Source organism: Formica exsecta, unplaced genomic scaffold, assembly GCF_003651465.1.
Source record: "Formica exsecta isolate Colony F162 unplaced genomic scaffold, ASM365146v1 scaffold71, whole genome shotgun sequence".
Classification (NCBI taxonomy): Eukaryota; Metazoa; Arthropoda; class Insecta; order Hymenoptera; family Formicidae; genus Formica; species Formica exsecta.
In genome coordinates this window covers 251638-271701 of record NW_021853477.1, presented here as the reverse complement: position 1 = coordinate 271701, position 20064 = coordinate 251638, and the positions used below count along the sequence as shown (strand labels likewise).

The window sequence follows — 20064 nt, the reverse complement described above, 5'->3', positions numbered from 1 at the left end:
CGATACGGAGACCAATTTCTTCGATGATAAGCGCATTTATCTTGATCCCCGGTCGGACGTCTTTTATCGCGACACAAATCTTACGGTTAATATCGCTCCTCGTCGAATCTTGCGAGAGTTATGAGTTTTCCTCCCTCATTCTGACCAACCTAAGAAAGGACCGACGTTGGTACTTTTACCTAAGTATTAATTCACGCGTATGAAGAATGGCAGCGCGCGGTGAGAAAAAATGGCCCTGTGTACTCTCGCGATCTCATATAAATTTCAAAAAATTTTTGACGACAGGAAATGTGAGTGAGAATACAAATACCTTCACGGCACATGCTCGACAGAAATTGCTCGGGATGTGAAATAACAGCACCGATATAAATCAAATTTCTTCCGGTAGCATTGCGACTTGTGAGCGATGTTCGTGCTGCATGAAATAAGCTGCTCCTAATTCGTTTGCGTGGAAAAACATTCAAAGGGATCGCAAAGTCTATTAGAATACAAACTAATTTTTATTAAAAGCTATAAAAAATCTTCTCTCTAAAAAATTATTTTTTGTTTTGTCTTAAAAAACCATTATATAAATACATTATAAATATAAAAACAAGTCGTATCTAGACTTAATATCGATTATAAAAGGACAATAACTTATAATTTCGTTAAGTTTGATAAAAGTAAGATAAATTCTCTTTTGTTATAAAATATATGTTTGTGTATTTGTTAACTTTTTTTTGCTTTATTTTATCACGAAGCAAGCGAACTTTTTTCCGAGTTAAAGAGGAACATTGAAGAAAGATCTCTCTTATAGTTACCTCCCACTCCGAAGCAGATCAAAAATAATATAAACCACGAATAAAGCGAAATTCTCGTCTTACATCACGATGGAAAATGAAGAGATCGAGAGATTTCGTTAGCGATCAGATAATCAAATTGACGCAACGCTCGGAGTACTCAACGTGCCGATGAGTTCACCAAAATCCATGTTAATAACGATAATCGAAATTTGAGTACAGGGCTCGGGTTTTCACATCGGCCAATTTACGCGAGGACGAAAAGGAGGGAGGGGGGGGAGGAAAAAACCTAGCACGACATCGGTGAATCGTTATGATATGGTCGATCGGTATCTCAGGATGAAGGCGTGAAGATTGGTTGATCCTGAGAGCGGTGAAACAAATGGGCGGAAGGAAAGCAAAGAGACGAAAGTGAGAACGGTGAAATCACGGCGTTCGCCGTGAAGGAGAAAGAGAGAGAGCGAGAGGTGTGTCGGATCCTCGTAAATTCTAATCATCGAGGGTGGTATTTTCAACGCGATACAACGGGACGGATTTATTTACGCGTCGAATTTATGGAATAAATTCAACACAAGGCATTAAACACAAATTTTAATTATAATCAGTTTAAAACTGCGCTATTATACACGAATCTCTGAATAAGCAAGCAGTAGGATTAATTTTAAATTATATTATTTTATTTCGATTTAAACATAGCTTTGCCTAAAAATATAGTAAATGTTAAATAAATAATAGAATGAACAAAATATATATTTAGCGCAGGTATATTTTTCTCGCTATGATAAACATAACAAATTTTCAATGATTGTACAAAAGTAGAACAACAATTAATGTATTTAATATAAAAATAGTATAAAATTAAATAAACAAAGTGACGGAAGAGAATAATGATATTATAAAAAAAGGATTTAATATATTATCTAAATTGATCCAATTGAATGTCCAAGTAATTTAATGCCTTCTATATAATGATAATTTGATACACTCTACAAATCTAGTCCTAAACTTTTTGGACATCTTCTATAATTGTAGATTAATAATAATTATAAAGAAACGAATAAAACATAAATTTGTGATAGTAAATGTCATGACGTGAAAGAATCAAGCTGTTTCTCATTCTTTTGTCGGTCGCGACGACATTTTAATTTCATGGGACATTAAATATATGCTCAAAGACGAAGAGAGAGAGAAAGTAAAATGAAGAAAGTCTACAATGAGGAGAGAAAAATAGAGATAACCGAGTCTCAGGAGTACGTGTGTGAATATATGTGTGTTCTCTAATTATAATATAAAATCCGTGGCTAATTCGAAAAATTCGCGGTTTAAATTTTATATAAAAGACTTAACCAGCTCTTGCACAGCGGAAAAATTTTTTATTCTCTACATTTTCGCGTAGAATATGGAACGAATATGGCTTTACCTACGAATTTGTCTTTCTTTGATCATAATATGCAACGAATACAAATAATAACGTTAATTTGCGATAAGAGAATCATTATTGACGAATTAATTTAATAAGATTGTTCGATGAGAGACGGATAAGAAAAGCATCGTCACATCTTTTAGACTAAAATCAAGTAGATTCAATACAAATCGAAATACTCGACGTTACTCCGCAATATCCCAATCAAACTTGGAGAGCTCCCTATGAATTATTCATATTATAATCTAACTGAAATATTGGAAATACGTCATTGTAAAGTCGCCTCACTGGACATTGCACAGACTGGCTCTTGAAAAGCTATTCCTATATGTTTCTCAAATATTCTGTATTCGATTATTTATATCAAGCGATTAAAACTAAACTTTTTGAAAAGTATCGCTAAAAATTTGCGTACATATATTATAAAACTTATATAATATTAAAAATTGATAATTATGATAAAACAGACAATTTCTTGTAAAACTTTAGAAAGAAGAATAAATTATTTAATCATTTGATTGTAGAATGACGAAGAATGAATATCAAATGTTTAAGGATGTATGCGTCATATGTCAAAACATTAACAAAAGCATGAAAATTTCGTAGACTGTTCTACTATTTCTTTTGAGTATGTGCAGAACCTGAGCACAATGCTTTGAAAATTATTTAAGTTCAAAATTAGTATTGATTCTTATGGAAAATCGCGTATTGTAGCACTTATTGACAAATTTGACAAGGAAAAAACATCAACAAGATAAAAATTTTCACACCAAGAAAACTCTAATAAATATTTGTACAAAACTTGATTTAGATCCATTTACTCGTTTAAAAGTTATTTACTAAAAATTGTAAAAAAATATTCTCTCTTCCCCCCCCCCCCTCTCTCTCTCTCTCTTTCTGCAAATCACTCGTTTTTTTTTGTTTCTTGCAGTTGATTTCAGGGAATATTCCCGATCAGGAGTTTTTGTCATAAATTAGAAAAAATATTAATTACAACTATTTTAAATATAAAAAAAAACGAGCAATATGAGCCAGCGCAGTGTGGAAAGCACAAAAATGACTAATAATAATTATAATTAACGCACGCAAACGTTTCGGTCCTTTTTTGAACCTTCATCTTTATTATTATGTTTTAATTTTAACTGAATCTAATATATCAATGCGCTGATGAAGGTCCAAAAAAGGGACCGAGACGTTCGCGTGCGTTAATTATAATTATTATTAGTCATTTTTGCGCTTTCCACACCGCGCTGGCTCATATTGCCTGTTTTTCTTTATATTTATTATATTTATTAAAGCCTTTGTAAGTTTTATTCGTTTTTATTATGCAACTATTTTTGTTTACGAAGACGTTATAAAAACCATATTATTTTGTGATACTTTAATTCTTTTTATAATCCGGATTTATTTATTTGATCTTTTAAACAATGCAAACGTAAGAAATATGAATTTTTTTTTTTAATATTGACAGTTTTTTGCTACTATTGTACAGCCAAAATGCTTAATATGTAAGAGCGTTTTGAAGAATCTCGAGAAAATTTCATGAAACTCTTATAGCGTGTTTCGCGTCAAATTTTTCGCGAGCAATCCTTATTAATAAAAAATCGCGAATCTACGCTAACAATAAGGAAAAATGATTCGCATTTTAAACGCAGTCGCGATCGAATTAATTCGCGTCCACACGTACCACACGTAAATTTGTTCAGACGCGGTTAAACACATGCGCCGATATAATGCCCTCCTATAAAACGTAAACGTATCGAAAAAGGCATAAAATCCCGCGAGAAAAAGGGAGAGAAAAAAAAAGCCGAATATCCCGACGGCCGCTCGCGTAAATCGAGTTACCGCGCGCTTTATTTCGTTTTGCAACTCGCGGCAAGTTGAAATTATCGTTATTTGCAGCTAGCGGCCATGAATTTAGAAGCAGCCTGTACATGTACGCGCGCGACGATAATTTGCAATCGCGAATAACGTTAACCCTGTAGGTCTTACGTACCGCAAGGGTTATAGCGAAAGCGCTATGCAACCGACGTGCCCATTTTCTTTTTCGCATAAAAGAAGAAAATTATATAGCGCTTGAATAATGTTATACATATATGTATAAACATCTTTTGAATATTTTACTAAGAAAGAAAAATTCTCATATTTACTTATATTTATTCTATTATTTTATTGAAAACTTTAAAAACTTTTATTTAAGACATATAATATACAGTTAGATACATCTCAGTATTTTCTCTTTTTCAAGTAGAAAGTTCTTAAAATAAAATTTATTGGAAATTTGAAGTTAAGGCGGCATCCCTAAAACCAGAATCGATTTAATCAATACATCCACTCGCTTTATGTATGCGTAACGGCGTGACAACCAAGACAGGTGCGCCGATTTTTCAGTTTGCTTTACTGTTTAGCATCGCGCAAGTAACTGGCGGACCCCGCACTTACTCTTCACGTGCTGTGGGATTTATATTACGCTACAAGCCCAACCCTTTCACGGCTCTTCACCGCTTCATATAACATTCTTCTTGAGAAGATTTTACAACTCTCTGCTCCCCTATATATATGCGATTTCTCACACATTGCGCATCCTCATTTCTCGCAGAACGTGAAATTAAAAGATCCTTTCAGAAATTCCTTCTTCTCATGCCTCACGCAATATGAGTATTTGGAAAACATCAATCAAAATGCGCCATGATCTGTTTAAGTATACTATATGCGAATTATATACAAGGTGTCCCATTTTATTTTGAACAGTCAAATATCTGGAAATCACGGGATTAAAAAAAAAAATGTTTCGTATAAAAGTTTTATGATTTCGAGGGGTCATCACATAAGATGGTGCCATTGTTTTGATCTTGGATAGTCGTTTGAAGATCACCTTCAATTTCTTAAATGAAAACCCTTATTTTTCATTACATATTCTTGTAACTTATCTCGAGAACTTTTCAAAACACTATAATAAAATTCTTTTCCATTAAATATTTTCCGAGTTGAGGCTTGAACATTTCGTCACTCCCGCAGTATTTAACGACTCCAAATCCTCTTCGTTGTGTTAATATTTTTTTAATCTATCAAATGTTCGAATTGATGACCAACGGTTGAATGTGGCAAACATTCATAAAAATTGTTTAAACCTCCGCGTAGTACATCTTGGGTAATACCAATGCCGGCGATACTGTAAACTTCAAGCCTTATAACTCGAAAAGTACTTAATGAAAAAATACTTTATTGTAGTATTTTTAAAAGCTCTCGAGGTAAACTACAAGAATAGGCAATGAAAAATTGGGGTTTCCATTTGAAAAATTGAAAGTGACCTTCACGTGATATTCAAACAACTATCCAAGGTCAAACCAATAGCATCATCTTATATCTCCCTCGAAGTCATAAAACTTTTGTACGAAACGTTTCTTTCTAAAATCTCGTAATTTCCAGATATTTGCCTGTTCAAAATAAAATGGAACACCCGGTATATACGTGTACATACATATACATATATATACTCCGTAATAGAGTTTTTGAGTTCTAAGCGATCAAACTTTGCAAATGACATCATGTAGAACTCGCGCGCTCATCCGTAATTACGCGCGTACGGATCTGTCATCTGTTATTGATTTTTACAAATCAGGTTATATTGATTTCTACTGCACAGATGATTTGATTGCTTCTTATGTGTCTAGATACTACGTTAGTAGGCGGTCAGTTAATATTAACGAGTTACAATCGTTATACGTAAAATATTTAACTATTTCTTTAAAAAAATAACAATATTTAAATAATTGATTTAATAATTACATTTAAATAGAAAAATTTGAAACTAATATTTTCACACATTTAAAAACGAGCGTTACTTTTGTCTTTTGATCGGAGAAATATTTGCGGAAATCAATTTATTCATTACCTATCTTGTAAAAATCATTAACAAATAATAGATCGGAACGTGTGTAAGTAATTACGGGCCTGAGCGCAGGAATTTTACACATATTATTGGCAAACTTTGGTCACTTTTAACTCAAAAACTATTATAGCAATAGTCTTAATTCAATATTCTCGTATTGAAATTTTTAATTCCACGATTATTTATATAAATTGTTCATATAATTTGTTTATATAAATTATGTATATAAATCATACCAAGATAAGTTTTCTTCCCAAAGAGAGAGATAATGTAGATTCTCTTCTAAAATTGAAGAAAAATAGACATCGTTTTTTGCTAAATCTATTATAGAATAAATTTTTCCTAATGAAAACGCGTTAATGATCTTCGAGTTATAAATCAATAAGTCTGAAGAGATTTTGCAAATTAAATTTCAAAAATCAAAAATAATGGAATATTATTCCTTATTTAATTTAAAGTAGATTTTATCTTAAAAGAATTGTCTGATTTAAAAAAGAGAGAATTAATCATAGATATCAAAAATCAAACTTCCAAAAGTTACATAAATATATAACGATGTTTTTAATATTCTCTTTCCGTCAATTCCAAATTAAAATTGATTCCAAACTGACTTAAAATTGACTCCAAATTTCGTCGTGGATAACGCTGCGTTTACCTTCTACCAATTCTGGAAAACTGTATATATAATATCTTTTGTTGCAAATATGATAAGCAGCTTTCTCAAAGGATGATTCGGCATACTATACGACTAATACTCTCGTACTTAAGTTCTAATCCGCGCCAGATATCGTGAAATATTCACTGCACAAATGCAGCGCTTTCTCAAAGGATGATTCGGCATACTATACGACTAATACTCTCGTACTTAAGTTCTAATCCGCGCCAGATATCGTGAAATATTCGTGAGATATTTTATCCCTCTATATCATCCCGAATATTTTGGGCTTGTCTGTGATCGAGGTCGAGTGCTCTTTCCTTTAAGTGCTTCGCTTTCGAAGATACGTTTATTCGATACCAGTTCCGAGAAATTTCAGGAAAAATGCCGATGTTTAAGCACAAATCAACGAACACTGACAGACAGAAGTATTCCCCCAAAAAAAGATCTGAGATTCGCATTATATTCATATATGTGTGGTAATCGTTTACAAAAAAAAAAGCTAAGTTTAAATATAAATTTTATTTCTTAAATATTATTAAAGTTTAAAAAAAATTGTAAAAGCATGAATTAATTATAATACCTTGTTGAACAAATTAATCGAGTAAAATACCAATATTACGTAACAAACCAATTGACTCGATATGCGTAGCCTTCTCTGAAATTTCGATACGAGTATCAAGTTAGACGCGTATATTTATGTATCTGCTCATTCCGTAGTACGATATACACTGCAACTGATTGGTTGCTATAAATATGAAATTTCGAAAGTATCAAAGAATACAGAATTCTAATACTAAATATATAAAATGCAGAACTAGCATGTAGAAGATTAGATGAATCTAATTTTATTAAAATCAAAATATATTACCAATTGCATGCATTTAATATTTGTTACTGGCAATACTGGTAATAACTATGATATTCTATATAACATATTTTGTCTATCATATTATAAAATGTTTATTCATATGCTGGCAACGGAATTACAGATTTTCAAATTAACACGAATTATAATGAAAATATCCATGATATATATTAATATATATATATATATATCCGATATTAATATATTATCCGTTATTTATGTTAAATAATTATAAATCTTGTATCCCTCGTTGTGAGTGAATATAATTTAAAAGTTAAATAGATATATAAGATAATGTATGCGTATATAATACGAATATAATATACTAAAAAAAAATTTAATTTTGTTTTGACGATATGATATCATTATATAGCATAATATAATTGATATGATCAATATGATTGATCATGATATGATCAATTTTAAATAAAATTTAAAACGAGATTAAGATTAAACGCTATTCTAATCTGCGATAATTATTTATCTTCCCTTTGCCGTTATTATAGCATAAATGTGAAAATATTTGAAAAGGATAAGCTTATTTCAAAAGCGATTGATTAAAATAATTTCCTCCACGTATGTAGCATCCATATTATATAATATTTCCAGTGCATATTTCGAATACTCCAATAGCTCTTTCTCTCTTTAATAAAATAGAAAAACCAGCTAACAATAAGAGCAACGAAATATTGCCACGAAATATTAATTATTATAAACGCGTTTATAATATCACAGCAAATTAAACTTAAATAAAAATCTTTTTAGATTCCTTGTTGCTTGTGCTTTTCATTGTTATGCTCGTTACATCAATCTCGTTTAAGGAAAAGATATTGAACATCGATCTCTAATAAGAATCTACAATTTATCGGTATTCATTTATTAATGCCACATGTTTTTATAGTTTCCAGCAGAAGAAGAGCTCGGCTCTGGTGATTACGATCTCAACTTGTTCGATGGTTCTGGCAACGCTGATTTGAATAAGGTAGACGTGAGCCGCTAATTGCGCTCCGGTTTCGCTAAATTGTGACGCTACATTGACACTATATGCACTAACTAATTATCCGTTGCATCACACCGCTAGACCACTAACTTCTAAACGTTGAGAGGAAGCTTGGGTAATTTACTAACGGAGTTGAAAATCCGCATGGAACGTTATCATAAATATAATCGTTTGACGGGGAAGCGACAATTAATTTATGAACATGCCTAAATTCTCTGATTGCGAATACATTTTATATATACGTCATAAAAAAATAGATTTCATCTTTTCAAGTTTATCATTAATTTTTTATCATTAATTTTTTTACTAAAATAAATATTTAAAAAAACTGATAAAAGTTGTTTTAGCTGCGCTAAAAGAAAACGATATGTGCATCTTTTACTGTAATTTTATCATTATACAATTACAGAGATAGAGGATAAAATTATTTATATTGATGAATGCATATACAAAATATTTCATTTTAATTTAGCGCGAAAAAAAGTTCTTTTTTTAAATTAAAGACAGAAAACTAAATATAGGAACAAGTATAAATGTTTTTGCTTTAAAAAGCATATTATAATTTAATTCTAGTACATATATATATATATATAATCACTTATAATAATCTGATTGATTTCACAAATTCGCCGACAATATTACAGTTTATATTCTTTAAATTAACTAATCCTTATAATGGACCAAAGTTTTAATGAGAACTTTCTTAAAAGCTCGGCCATTATAAGAAAGTAAAGAAGGGAAGGGAGAAAGAGAAACGAGAAATTGGGTTACGCGGATAATCTCGTAAATACCAGGAGGCTAATCTCTCTAAAATTCTGTTAGAATTTCGCATTGGCAACTTTGCTTACCAGGAATGTCCTGTCGCCGCTCTATCTTTGCCATCCATCCGCAGTCATTACGAAGTTGGACGTAATCCGAATGAAATTTCGGCATGCTTTAGAAATAGAGCGCATATAAATTACGTAAAACCGTTAAATTTACCCTCAAAAGAAATATGAATTGATATGTACTGCGAGTGTATCGGAGTAATATCTCTGGAGTATTATAAAATAAATAAATTAGGAGCGTTATATAAGATGAACAGATTCGCTTGCTCCATTCATGATTAAAGCCGCATACGCATTGCATTTTTATTTTAATTAAATGGAAAATTATAAAGTTCAGAAAATTTTTGAAAGATCTGTTTTTCAATAAAATCGGTTTGTGACACTAATCGAATCAATCGTTATTAAAAAAATGGTTTTCAAAAACCGATTGTTTCTTTTAGATAATTTATTAACGCCAACCCTAAATCATACATAATTTGCATATAACGCGAATGTAAATGAAATACATATGTGTAAGAAGAATTCTATCCGGTACACTTCTGGGAGCAAATCACACGCCACAAGTCAACAGGCTAACGACAAGCCATAGCAATGCGTCTAATGCGTCGCATAGAGACGGACTCTGTCTTTTCCCACCAGATTTCGATAATGAATTAACGATCCGTCATGTGCATAATGTGTATCCTGCCTTTCCGGAAATTTAAGCGAGAGTTTGCATCACAGCGATCGGCGATCTGGTACCGAGCCAATAGCATTTTGTCTTCGATCCAGTTCTCCATGCTTTTATCGTTTACTAAATTCATTGAGTTAATCCGATTCGCGTATACTACGGCGTCTTTCCATCCACCGGAAATGGTTGTCGGTATTTTTCCACTTTGCTCTCTGCATGTGCCGTAAAATTTTTAATACCCTTTTACTAATATCTCTCCTTCTCCACATACGTCACAATATTGAATCTACGATATTGTCGGCAAGTAATAAAGCAGTTACATATCGGTTTTAAATCGGTATATGCAATATGACTATTATTCTGCAGTTTATTTTATGATTCAATTTAATTTAACAGTTTATTTTAAAGATTTAGAAACATATTAGCTTGCTAATTCGATTTTTATTTCCCTTCCGATTTTATCTTATAGGATATCGATTTTCTTCCTCTTTTATCTCATGTCAGTATTCAACAATTAAAAGAGAGTGTTGCTAAAAGATTAATATATTCTATTCATGATTTATTATGTCAAATACTAATGCCTCCCCTCTCTCTCCCCTCCCCCTCCCCTCCCCCTCTCCCTCTCCCTAATTTTAATTATTGTGTTTTAAATAAATATTATATATATACATATATTTGTGTACTTATTATTCTCACGGAGAGAATAAACTTTTGAATAATATCTTATTTAAATAATTATTTTCAATAGTTTGTGCATGTTTGAAATACATTCACAATTGCCTATTAATACCTCATTATCACGATAAATACATATTTGATATTAAGAGCTGTTTCTTTCATTTAAAGATCATATATGATATTATTTTGGAATAAAGATTTTCCGTTAAATGTAGGTTGGACATATGAAAAAATAATATTAATTAATTGTTTTATCACTTAATAATCAAACAGAGATCCATTTTTGTGTGAGTGACAACAAATAACAGTTGACTCCGCGAATCAATACCGATTCAATCTTTATCCCATTTGACTGCAAAGATATATTGATGAAATAACAGTGAATGCATATATTCTTATGATAGCAATCCTGCATTATCACGAATCCCTGATGGGAGATCCTACCTCCCTTGCGCTCGCCCGGAAATTCAGACGAAGTTGTGACGCAAGCTTTTCTTCGCGCGCGGGAAGAGAAAGAAAGAATTTATTTCACCTGTAAAATCTCCCGCATTCCGCGAAAAACTTGGAGAATCTACGTTACGATATGGTGGCGAGATGCAAAGACGCTTTCGTGCATAGGAGATCTGATCACCGGGCTATATACCGGGTGAGCGATTTCAACAGCCCATAGCGACACGTTACACTGCTATTGTAATCGTACGGCAGGTGTTATTATGTGTGTATGCGTGTGTGTGTGCGTGTATATATATGGATACCGCGTAATTCCAGCATCCTGAACGTATATAGGAAAAAAGCACGAATTAAACATGACGAGCGTTTGCAGCAGTGCCAGCTGAAACTTCATTCGTTGAAACTGAAACCCCGCTCATATTCCCAGTGCGTACATTTCCCTCGGTATGCGATGTATGTAACTTTGTATATGTGTATACGTATAAGTCAAAATACATAATTATTCAAGCTACACTTGATCGTGTACTGTAAATTTTGCCTGGCAGTAGAATATTGAAAGAACGTAAGAATTCCGGATTATTATTGTATACGGCTATATGAATCTGACCCAGTTCGACGGAAAAGTAACAAAACAATCGATTATTAAAGCGTTTCGGGATGTTTTCTTTATGCAACACTCGTGTTAAAATAGGTAATAACGAGAGATACATTATTTTAAATAACCTCCCGTTATAATATACCGTAATGCTTGTTTGTGCATTATTATTATTTTATTTTCTATATTCTCGTTGTACGAATGCGTATTGTAATCGTAAATAACTGTATTATGCCCTTAATAATAAATGGCATTCATTCGAATGCGACATTATAAATCCACCGCAACGTGAAATAAGCGAATCCGCGTGCAATAAATGCAAGCTACGGATAGTTACATACCGATGCTGAGAGTATTCCTTTTGTTTTATTCGATACTACGCGTTATTGCAATTGCACAACAGATGCGACGAATGTATTTTTTGTTCCTACGCACGCGTGTATGTCGGTGACGTTCGAATACGCAACGGAACTGTTAAAAAAAATATTACAAAATCTGCGTTCGAAAAATCAGAATCTTTATTGTGACGAAAAATACGGCTATGAGAAGATTCCTTTCATTAGAACGTTTCGGAAAAATATTGGGTTATCGAACAAAAGGTATTAGTCGGCAAAAAATAATAGATTGAAAAAATATTAAACTGTTTGTGCATTCGTACTACAACAAGCGGCCGCGAATAATCCCGTTCGAAAAAATCGAATCGAACATTCCAAAAACAAATTACATTGTAGTGTTACTTAGTTTTTGGATGTGAAATATTTATCGCGTTTCTTTCAAAAAAAAAAAAAAAAAAAAAAAAAAAAAAAAAAAAAAAAAAAAAAAATAAAAAAAAAAAAAAAAAAAAAAAAGAGATAAAAATATCGAATATGTGTATTGCTTTAATGCTTTCATAACTATATATAGATTCCAATGCATTCATGAATTTATATATACATGAATTTTTAGATACATATATATACACAAGTTATGCATATGAATGGCACAGATTATATTTAAGCCAAGTTTTATCATATTGTACGACTCATTTTAAATATCATATTGCGTTTTAGATTTTATAAATAATTAATTATTGGACAACAATATATTCATACTCTTATGTTTTTACTACGAAACAATTTGATAGCTTACTGAATAAATTCTAAAAGCTATGTATAAACACACAGAAAGTAAGATATTTCAAAATCTCATCAAACCATATTAATATTCAATCTTGCGTATTAAATGTCCCTAATATTTAATTAATATATCTATTAATATTATATACACACATGTATATATCTTTTCATATAATATTAATATTATATATCTTCAGATATAAAAAAAAAATCGAAAATTCGAGATTGTAATTTCGACGAATTTGAGGAAATTAACAGATTTCTCGTGGCGGAAATGGGAAACGATATTTTTTGTAATAATGCAAGAACGCGTTCGATCGGCGAAAAATCCTAACCGGATGTCGACTCAGCCCGATAAAGCGCCGTCGTTACCGATAATTATCGGAAAATACTTAGGGCTGGTGTCATGTGTGCTAACCATACTACCTGATTGGCTTGGAAGTTCATTAATCACCGTCACTGCTTGATGTATTATTCGCTTTTAACGTACAAGACAGGTCCGGCATCACGTCTGGAGAACTTTACTTGGGCATTGCATTGTTCACAACTGGCGCATGCGATCATTTATACTACTAGCTAATAATTTACGACGGCAGACCGTGACAAGAACCGGATTGGGACACGATGAAACGTAAGAACAAGATATCGTGTGTAAATTGTCTTGTCATACACATATATACATATATTAATAATAATACTTTAATTCTTACTTATAGACATATATTATTTGTCATGCTCTTTTACGTTTTATTGTGTCTTTGGGTATTTGAATTCCATCATTTGTACATAATTATAAACTCATTTCAGGCCAATCTTGATTCTCCTTTCTTATCAAAACGCTATGAAACTTCCCGTTAACGTAGTTTCATGAATTTCAATGACATTATACCAACACTACGCAAATATTTGACGCCCCTTCGCGAAGCTAATCAAAAACGGTCGACACATTGTCGCGTGTCGCTTCAACATTGTGGTTCACACAATATATATACTTGTAATTTGCATATAAAATAACTAATCAGCAAACGATCGATAAACCAGCCGCGCTGTTTCACCATCTTCGTCGCAACTAAATGCTGTAAATAATGTTTATGCTGTGTATTTGTTATTCGCACGCCTGCATCAAGTCCCGAATTGGCAATCGACGATGACGACTTCGATCCTATCTACTAATCGTCCTATTATGTATCGCTGACAGGATAACGTAATCCGATCTTATCGGCATTGCTTATAATACATTTTCAGATCAGTCGGGATGCGGACGAAGACAAAAGCGAGGAGAGTAATCCACCGCCATTCATCACACCCCCGCCTCCGAATCCAGATTGTAAGTAAGACTATCAAATATGTATTAATCGCGATAACAATATTCTTTAATTGTTTATAAAATATGGCATTATGCGAATGAAACGTAGCAATCTATGCCACGTCATTCCTGTAAATACTAGAAATATAGAAAAAAATTGATTTACGAAATTACCCATGTCTTGTTGACACTTGGATTAATATAAATTAATTAAAATTTTTTATCCGCATTAATATTTTTTAATCAAATTGATAGTACTTATTCGACGTTTCCATTTTTTGATTCCTTGTCACATTTGCATGACAATTTATCTATTATTATAAAATTTTAATTCTTCTTTCTTAGTTATAAAATGTAAAGTAAGTTTTCGTATCAATTTTCTTGCGATCAAATATACTTTTTATTGTTTTTTTATTACATTCACGATATTTTTCCAATCTATATTACAAGGATATTCAAACTATCGTTAAATAGCAATGTATCGTAACAATGATTCGAAATAATCTAACAATTCAATTAATCACCGAAACATTGATATATCCTCTTTTTTTCTAAATCTGATATTCCTAGTAAAGATGGGACGGCGTGTTAAAAATCGTTTATTAATTTCACCATAGATGATGTCGATGCGCGCCGTCGACTTCGGAAGTATCGCGTCGAAGAAACGATGATAAAATATGAAGCAAACTTTTTTAATCTACTTTTCGCGCGCATAAATCATCTTGACGTGTCAAAATAAAGAGCGACGAAGTTGCGCGGACTTACGGACACACATTCGTTCTTTTTTTCAGATAAAGGTCCGAAAGGCGAAAAAGGCGACAAAGGGGATAAAGGGGAGAGCGTCAGGGGTCCTCCAGGCCCTCCGGGCCCGCCTGGTCGCGATGAAGTGAGTGCATTACTCAATTAAGACTTTCTTATAAGCTAGTTCCATACATTATAGGTGGTCATAAAAAAAACAATTATTTTTTATTTTGATTATTTCTAGTGCTTTTTTTTAAATAATTCTTAAACCAATATATGTATTTGAATAATTAATAGAAATTAAATAATCGATTAAACTTATAATGATAATTGCATTTATATTAAGAAATTATTCTAATTGATAAAAAATGTTTGTTTTTATTTCATAACAATCTATTTTGAGATTACTCGTTTATTGATAAATACATCTCCATTTCAAATAGAACAAAAAAATGCCAATAAGAAGGCAATAAATAATTTATAATAAAAAAGATTTACATATATGTCATTGACTAACAATAAGAAATAAATTATATTTTAAATTATATATTAAAAATATACATAGACCTATATGTACGGACTAGTCTACTAGATTATATTTTATTTCATTGCATTCATCGCATATATAGGAATATTGATTTCATTTGGGATTTTCTGAATGAAGGGGATATCTGTTTCCTAATATAGTGGTAGACATCTCGTTAAATTAACTGTAGGGACCGCGATCGCATCCGCAACTATCCAAGCGCCAGGCACGATATTGAAGGCAGCCTGAATGCGCCTGAATCCGGGATCACTCATTTATCTTGTTATTCGCATGAGTCAATTTAGCATCGACGCTAGAGAACCGGTGCCTGTCGCGTGTAACACTGATTACAACCAAAACAGCTTTCGCGCTATTTACTATCTTCCGCCGTTATTTTAGTATGCAATAATATACATACAGTATATATTTACCCGTTTCTAGGACACCATTAAAATTTGATTATGTCGCCGTATAAAGAGCTAATGACAAGTTGCATAAAAGTTAAATTGAAAAGTATAAAAAATATGAAAGCCTAATTGTTAACGTTACTTCTCGTTTTACTATATATGTATATATATATATATATATATATGTTAACTATTTTTGCTTATAACTCAAAAATTACGCTTCAATTCAAATTTTGGTAAAGGAAAAATCGTCTTAGAATTGTATCAGGAATACGTCATTTCACGGACGGAAGGTTGTTCCGGAACACCCTGTATATGTATATATATAATTCTCAATATTATTATAATTGATTTACTAAAGTGAAATTATAAATTACGATAATAGTATTAAATAAATCGATCTTTTTAAAGGATTGGCTAATGAAGATACCACAGGGACCACCTGGTCAGAAAGGAGACCCTGGCACTTGCACCTGTAACGCTACGGCCTTAATGTCTTCCTTTACGATGCCGAAGATGATACAAGGGCCGAAGGGTGAGCCAGGAGTACCGGGACAGGAAGGCAAACAAGGCTTGACGGGTCTTACGGTAGAGATTTTTGTTCTATATATGTATATTCTAGAATATTATCAATCAAAGCACTAGAGAGAGAAAATAATATAGCCACTTATATGCTTTTGTTCCACTATGGCAAAATAAAATATATAATATATTGTAATATCTCTACATCATAGAAAACAAACGTAATGCAGCGATTACTAATATTATAAGATTAATATGAATCATTTATTATATTCAAATTCTAGAATTTTTCAAATTTTTTTCTTTTCCTTCTTCTCGCGTTAAATTTAATCATTTCGGTTTAAAACTATATTAATTTCTGGCGATTCAATTCTTTGCGGATATGCCATATCGTTGTGCTTAATTGCGAGATTTAACATCCCGATTTCAGGGTGTGGCAGGACAGCCAGGGGAAAGAGGGCTGCCCGGCCCGTCCGGGACGAAAGGTGACAAGGGTGATATTGGAATACCGGGGCCGGAAGGTCCCCAAGGTCAGAAGGGCGAACCGGGTCGCGACGGAATTCCCGGTGAAAAGGGCGCGCAGGGTCCGCCGGGACCGCCTGGGAAAGGAGAATTCTCTAGTTATGACGTAAGTAGATTACCACGCCTGAATGTGATCTGTCATGCCAAGGCTGAAAGCCGAGTTAAAATATTTTCCCAGACGCTTCCTCCGCGGCTTGCACCGACTACTTCTGCTTACCCTGCGAGATTTTCTTTATACCCATTATTTCCGGCGACAAGTTGCAATCTGCATAAAACTTCCGTCGAGATTCTTTTTCTTTTATTATCTGCTTTCTATTATCATCAACTTACCAATGGCCGCGCGAGCTGTTGTAACGGAAATGAGAATGTGACGATAATGATTGTTTATGAAAAACTTCATTCTCTTTATCATTTATTAAAATATCTATGTTTTTTTCAACAATGTGTCTCTAGCTGATATTAAATAACTTGTATGAATTATACAACGAAATATTTACATTTAGCAACGGAGCAAATGACTATTGTTATTATTATAAAATTAAAAACTTGATAAATTCAATTATATTTGTCTAATGATAAGCAGCGAGATAACGAAAGCAAACTGAATGTTTGGTTAAATGGTGGTTTCTGCTAAATATAGCAGCGATATGAAAATAAAAATAGGAAAAGTGGAGAGTGATGCGATAAAATGTTAACACGAGGGATATGACATTGAGGAATTCTCGCTAGGAGAAGAACATTTATTGTGTACGCGATTATAGCGAAGTAGCGGAAATTCAAGTGCGCCCGACCGAAGTCGTCGCTATAATAAGCAGATAAGTATCTCCATTCAAGATATTTTCATTATCCGCGTATAAATCTAGCTCAGTCGTATTATTTGCTATTTTCCCGAAACGGACTCGCGGCAACGAGAAACTCGGAGGGAAATGGAGACCGTATCTTTTCCCGCGGAATCGTTGGGCTTATTATCAAAAGTATGCTATTTAAATATCGCATTTGGTACCATCCTCCATTGTGCATAAACTCAGCAAATTATCCCAGTTAATTATTTCTCATTCATATTTGCGGATGATCATTGTATGTAGAGATGTAAGTAGAAAAAAAACAAGTCTCCTTTTTTGTCAAAATTTTAGTTTTTTGTTTTTTTTTCAGATATTTAACATCTTTATATTTTGATTACTGCAAATTTATTTTTCATTATTTTTAACTTGGAAGGCCCTTCTCGCCGCGCGCTTGTGTAAGGCATGGATTGGCCCATCTTTTTAAATTAATTTCTTAATAATTATTACGAAAATCGCAAAATGGTAAAGCACTTTTCTTCTCGGTTTCATCTGCTCTACCTGCACATGGCGGGTGATCCGCGAATTATGGGACACCCTGTATATATATAAAAAAATAAATAACTATATTACTTTTTACTATCCTGTTATGAATGTAATTAATATGACATTGGAACATTGATATAAATAAATTGCTTAGCAAATGATTTCTATTAAAAAATCCTAAAGTTTTTAAAAATTTTTAATCCCCTTACTTTTTCGACATTCCGTCATTTTCAGTGTCCCAATTATCTTTCGCGATATTTCCGATTTTTCATAACAATTCTTTCGAACAGACACTCTCCCCATTTCAGCAACGCAGCAGCTATCTCGCGAAACGAGTTAAATCCACTTAAGATTGATATTCCACGCTGTCAAAGTCAGCGGGGAGGTCCAATTTCTGAAATGCTCTTCCGGCCACGGGTGGGAAAAGAAATCTCCGTGCTGTCGCGGGAACGTAACGATCCTGTCGCGCCTCAAACCGTCAATTTACCCCCGGAGATACGGTCGTTTTTCACCTTGTTCTCTTGTTATGCGGCTCTCTCGTGGAGGAAAAGCGCGGCGACGCGCGCGGAAATATAGTGGCAGAGCGGAGGGCATCGCATCGTCGCGCTTATCGGACCGCATCGCCCCGTTTTATCCACGACACAAACCCGGGTGATGCAGATGCGTCCACATACCGTTGGAAAAGATCGGTTCCGTGACGCAATATTTATCCCGCTCTCATACTCGGCTACGAGAAAGATCGTAGAAAAAAAAAAAAAAGAAAAAGGAGAAAATGCAGAGAAGTGCCCTCTTGCGTTACAATTTTCTGTTTTAGTGCCAGTGACACATCTCCAAACGTTACACTGGCGGGAAAAAAAGGAATTAACTCAGCCCGGCAATTGTTGAGGCGTCTCGCAAAACAGTGGTAAAATCTCTCGTTACTTTCCAAGTTGAGAGGGCGAAAAACACCGGAAGCTTCCTGTCGCTACAATCGTAGATTGTATAAAATGATAGTAGAATTAATATACATTTTGATTTTACAATATACTGTGACGAGTAAATCCAATAAATATAAAAACACTAGCATGCCATCAAAGTTTTTCGATTAAATTGTATCGTTTTTTGTGAGCGTCAATTTGATATGTCCAATATCATCCATGGCGTTTTCAAATTTTATTTTTTTTAGAAACACGAAGGATAATATGGATGTGTCGAGGTATGATGCTCACAAAAACGATTTTATTTAATTGCTTCTGGTTTAAACAAATCTTAGGAAAATGGATATTGATATTTTCACTTTGAATACAAAGTTATAAAGATACTTTAAATGTTTTGTATATATATACCTTGCTTCTACAAATCTTTTCCCCTGTATACAGGATGTTTCAGAGTTAAATGTCCTAACTTAGAATATAAATTTAGGATCTCAAAACAAGAAAAAATTTTCCTCTGGAGATATATTCTTAAACGCTTTGTTTAAGGCTACGTTCCACTTGCCGATCGCAATGCTCGTAAAATCATTTTATCCTTCTTTCTCATCGAAAGTTAAACAAAGACAGATCATGCTTGCGAGCGTTGCGATCGTTTAGTGGAACGCAGCCTAAGAGATATTGACATCTAAAGTTACGGGTAGGAATAATAAATTTATTGTATAACTACGCTAATACATACTTGTTTCCGTAACTATGCATGTCAATATTGATATTATAAAAGCGGTACACAAACATCACAGAAAATAATTTTTTTTTTTTATTAAAATAAAATAAAATAAAAAAATTTATAAT

At 32.9% G+C, this 20064-nt stretch overlaps 1 protein-coding gene across 4 annotated transcripts in view; it reads left to right on the top strand.

Moving 5' to 3' along the window:
• The window catches only part of LOC115243267 (collagen alpha-1(XVIII) chain), a 334384-nt gene that overhangs the window by 292403 nt on the left and 21917 nt on the right, over window positions 1-20064 (top strand). For 3 of the 4 annotated variants that reach the window (XM_029820094.1, XM_029820097.1, XM_029820096.1), the window contains 4 exons: window positions 14198-14279; window positions 15050-15144; window positions 16344-16520; window positions 16885-17082. In XM_029820094.1, the coding sequence (XP_029675954.1) occupies window positions 14198-14279; window positions 15050-15144; window positions 16344-16520; window positions 16885-17082 (552 nt within the window). Of the gene's footprint in view, window positions 1-8518; window positions 8600-14197; window positions 14280-15049; window positions 15145-16343; window positions 16521-16884; window positions 17083-20064 lie in introns of all 4 variants that reach the window. The other variant, XM_029820093.1, reaches the window with a different exon arrangement.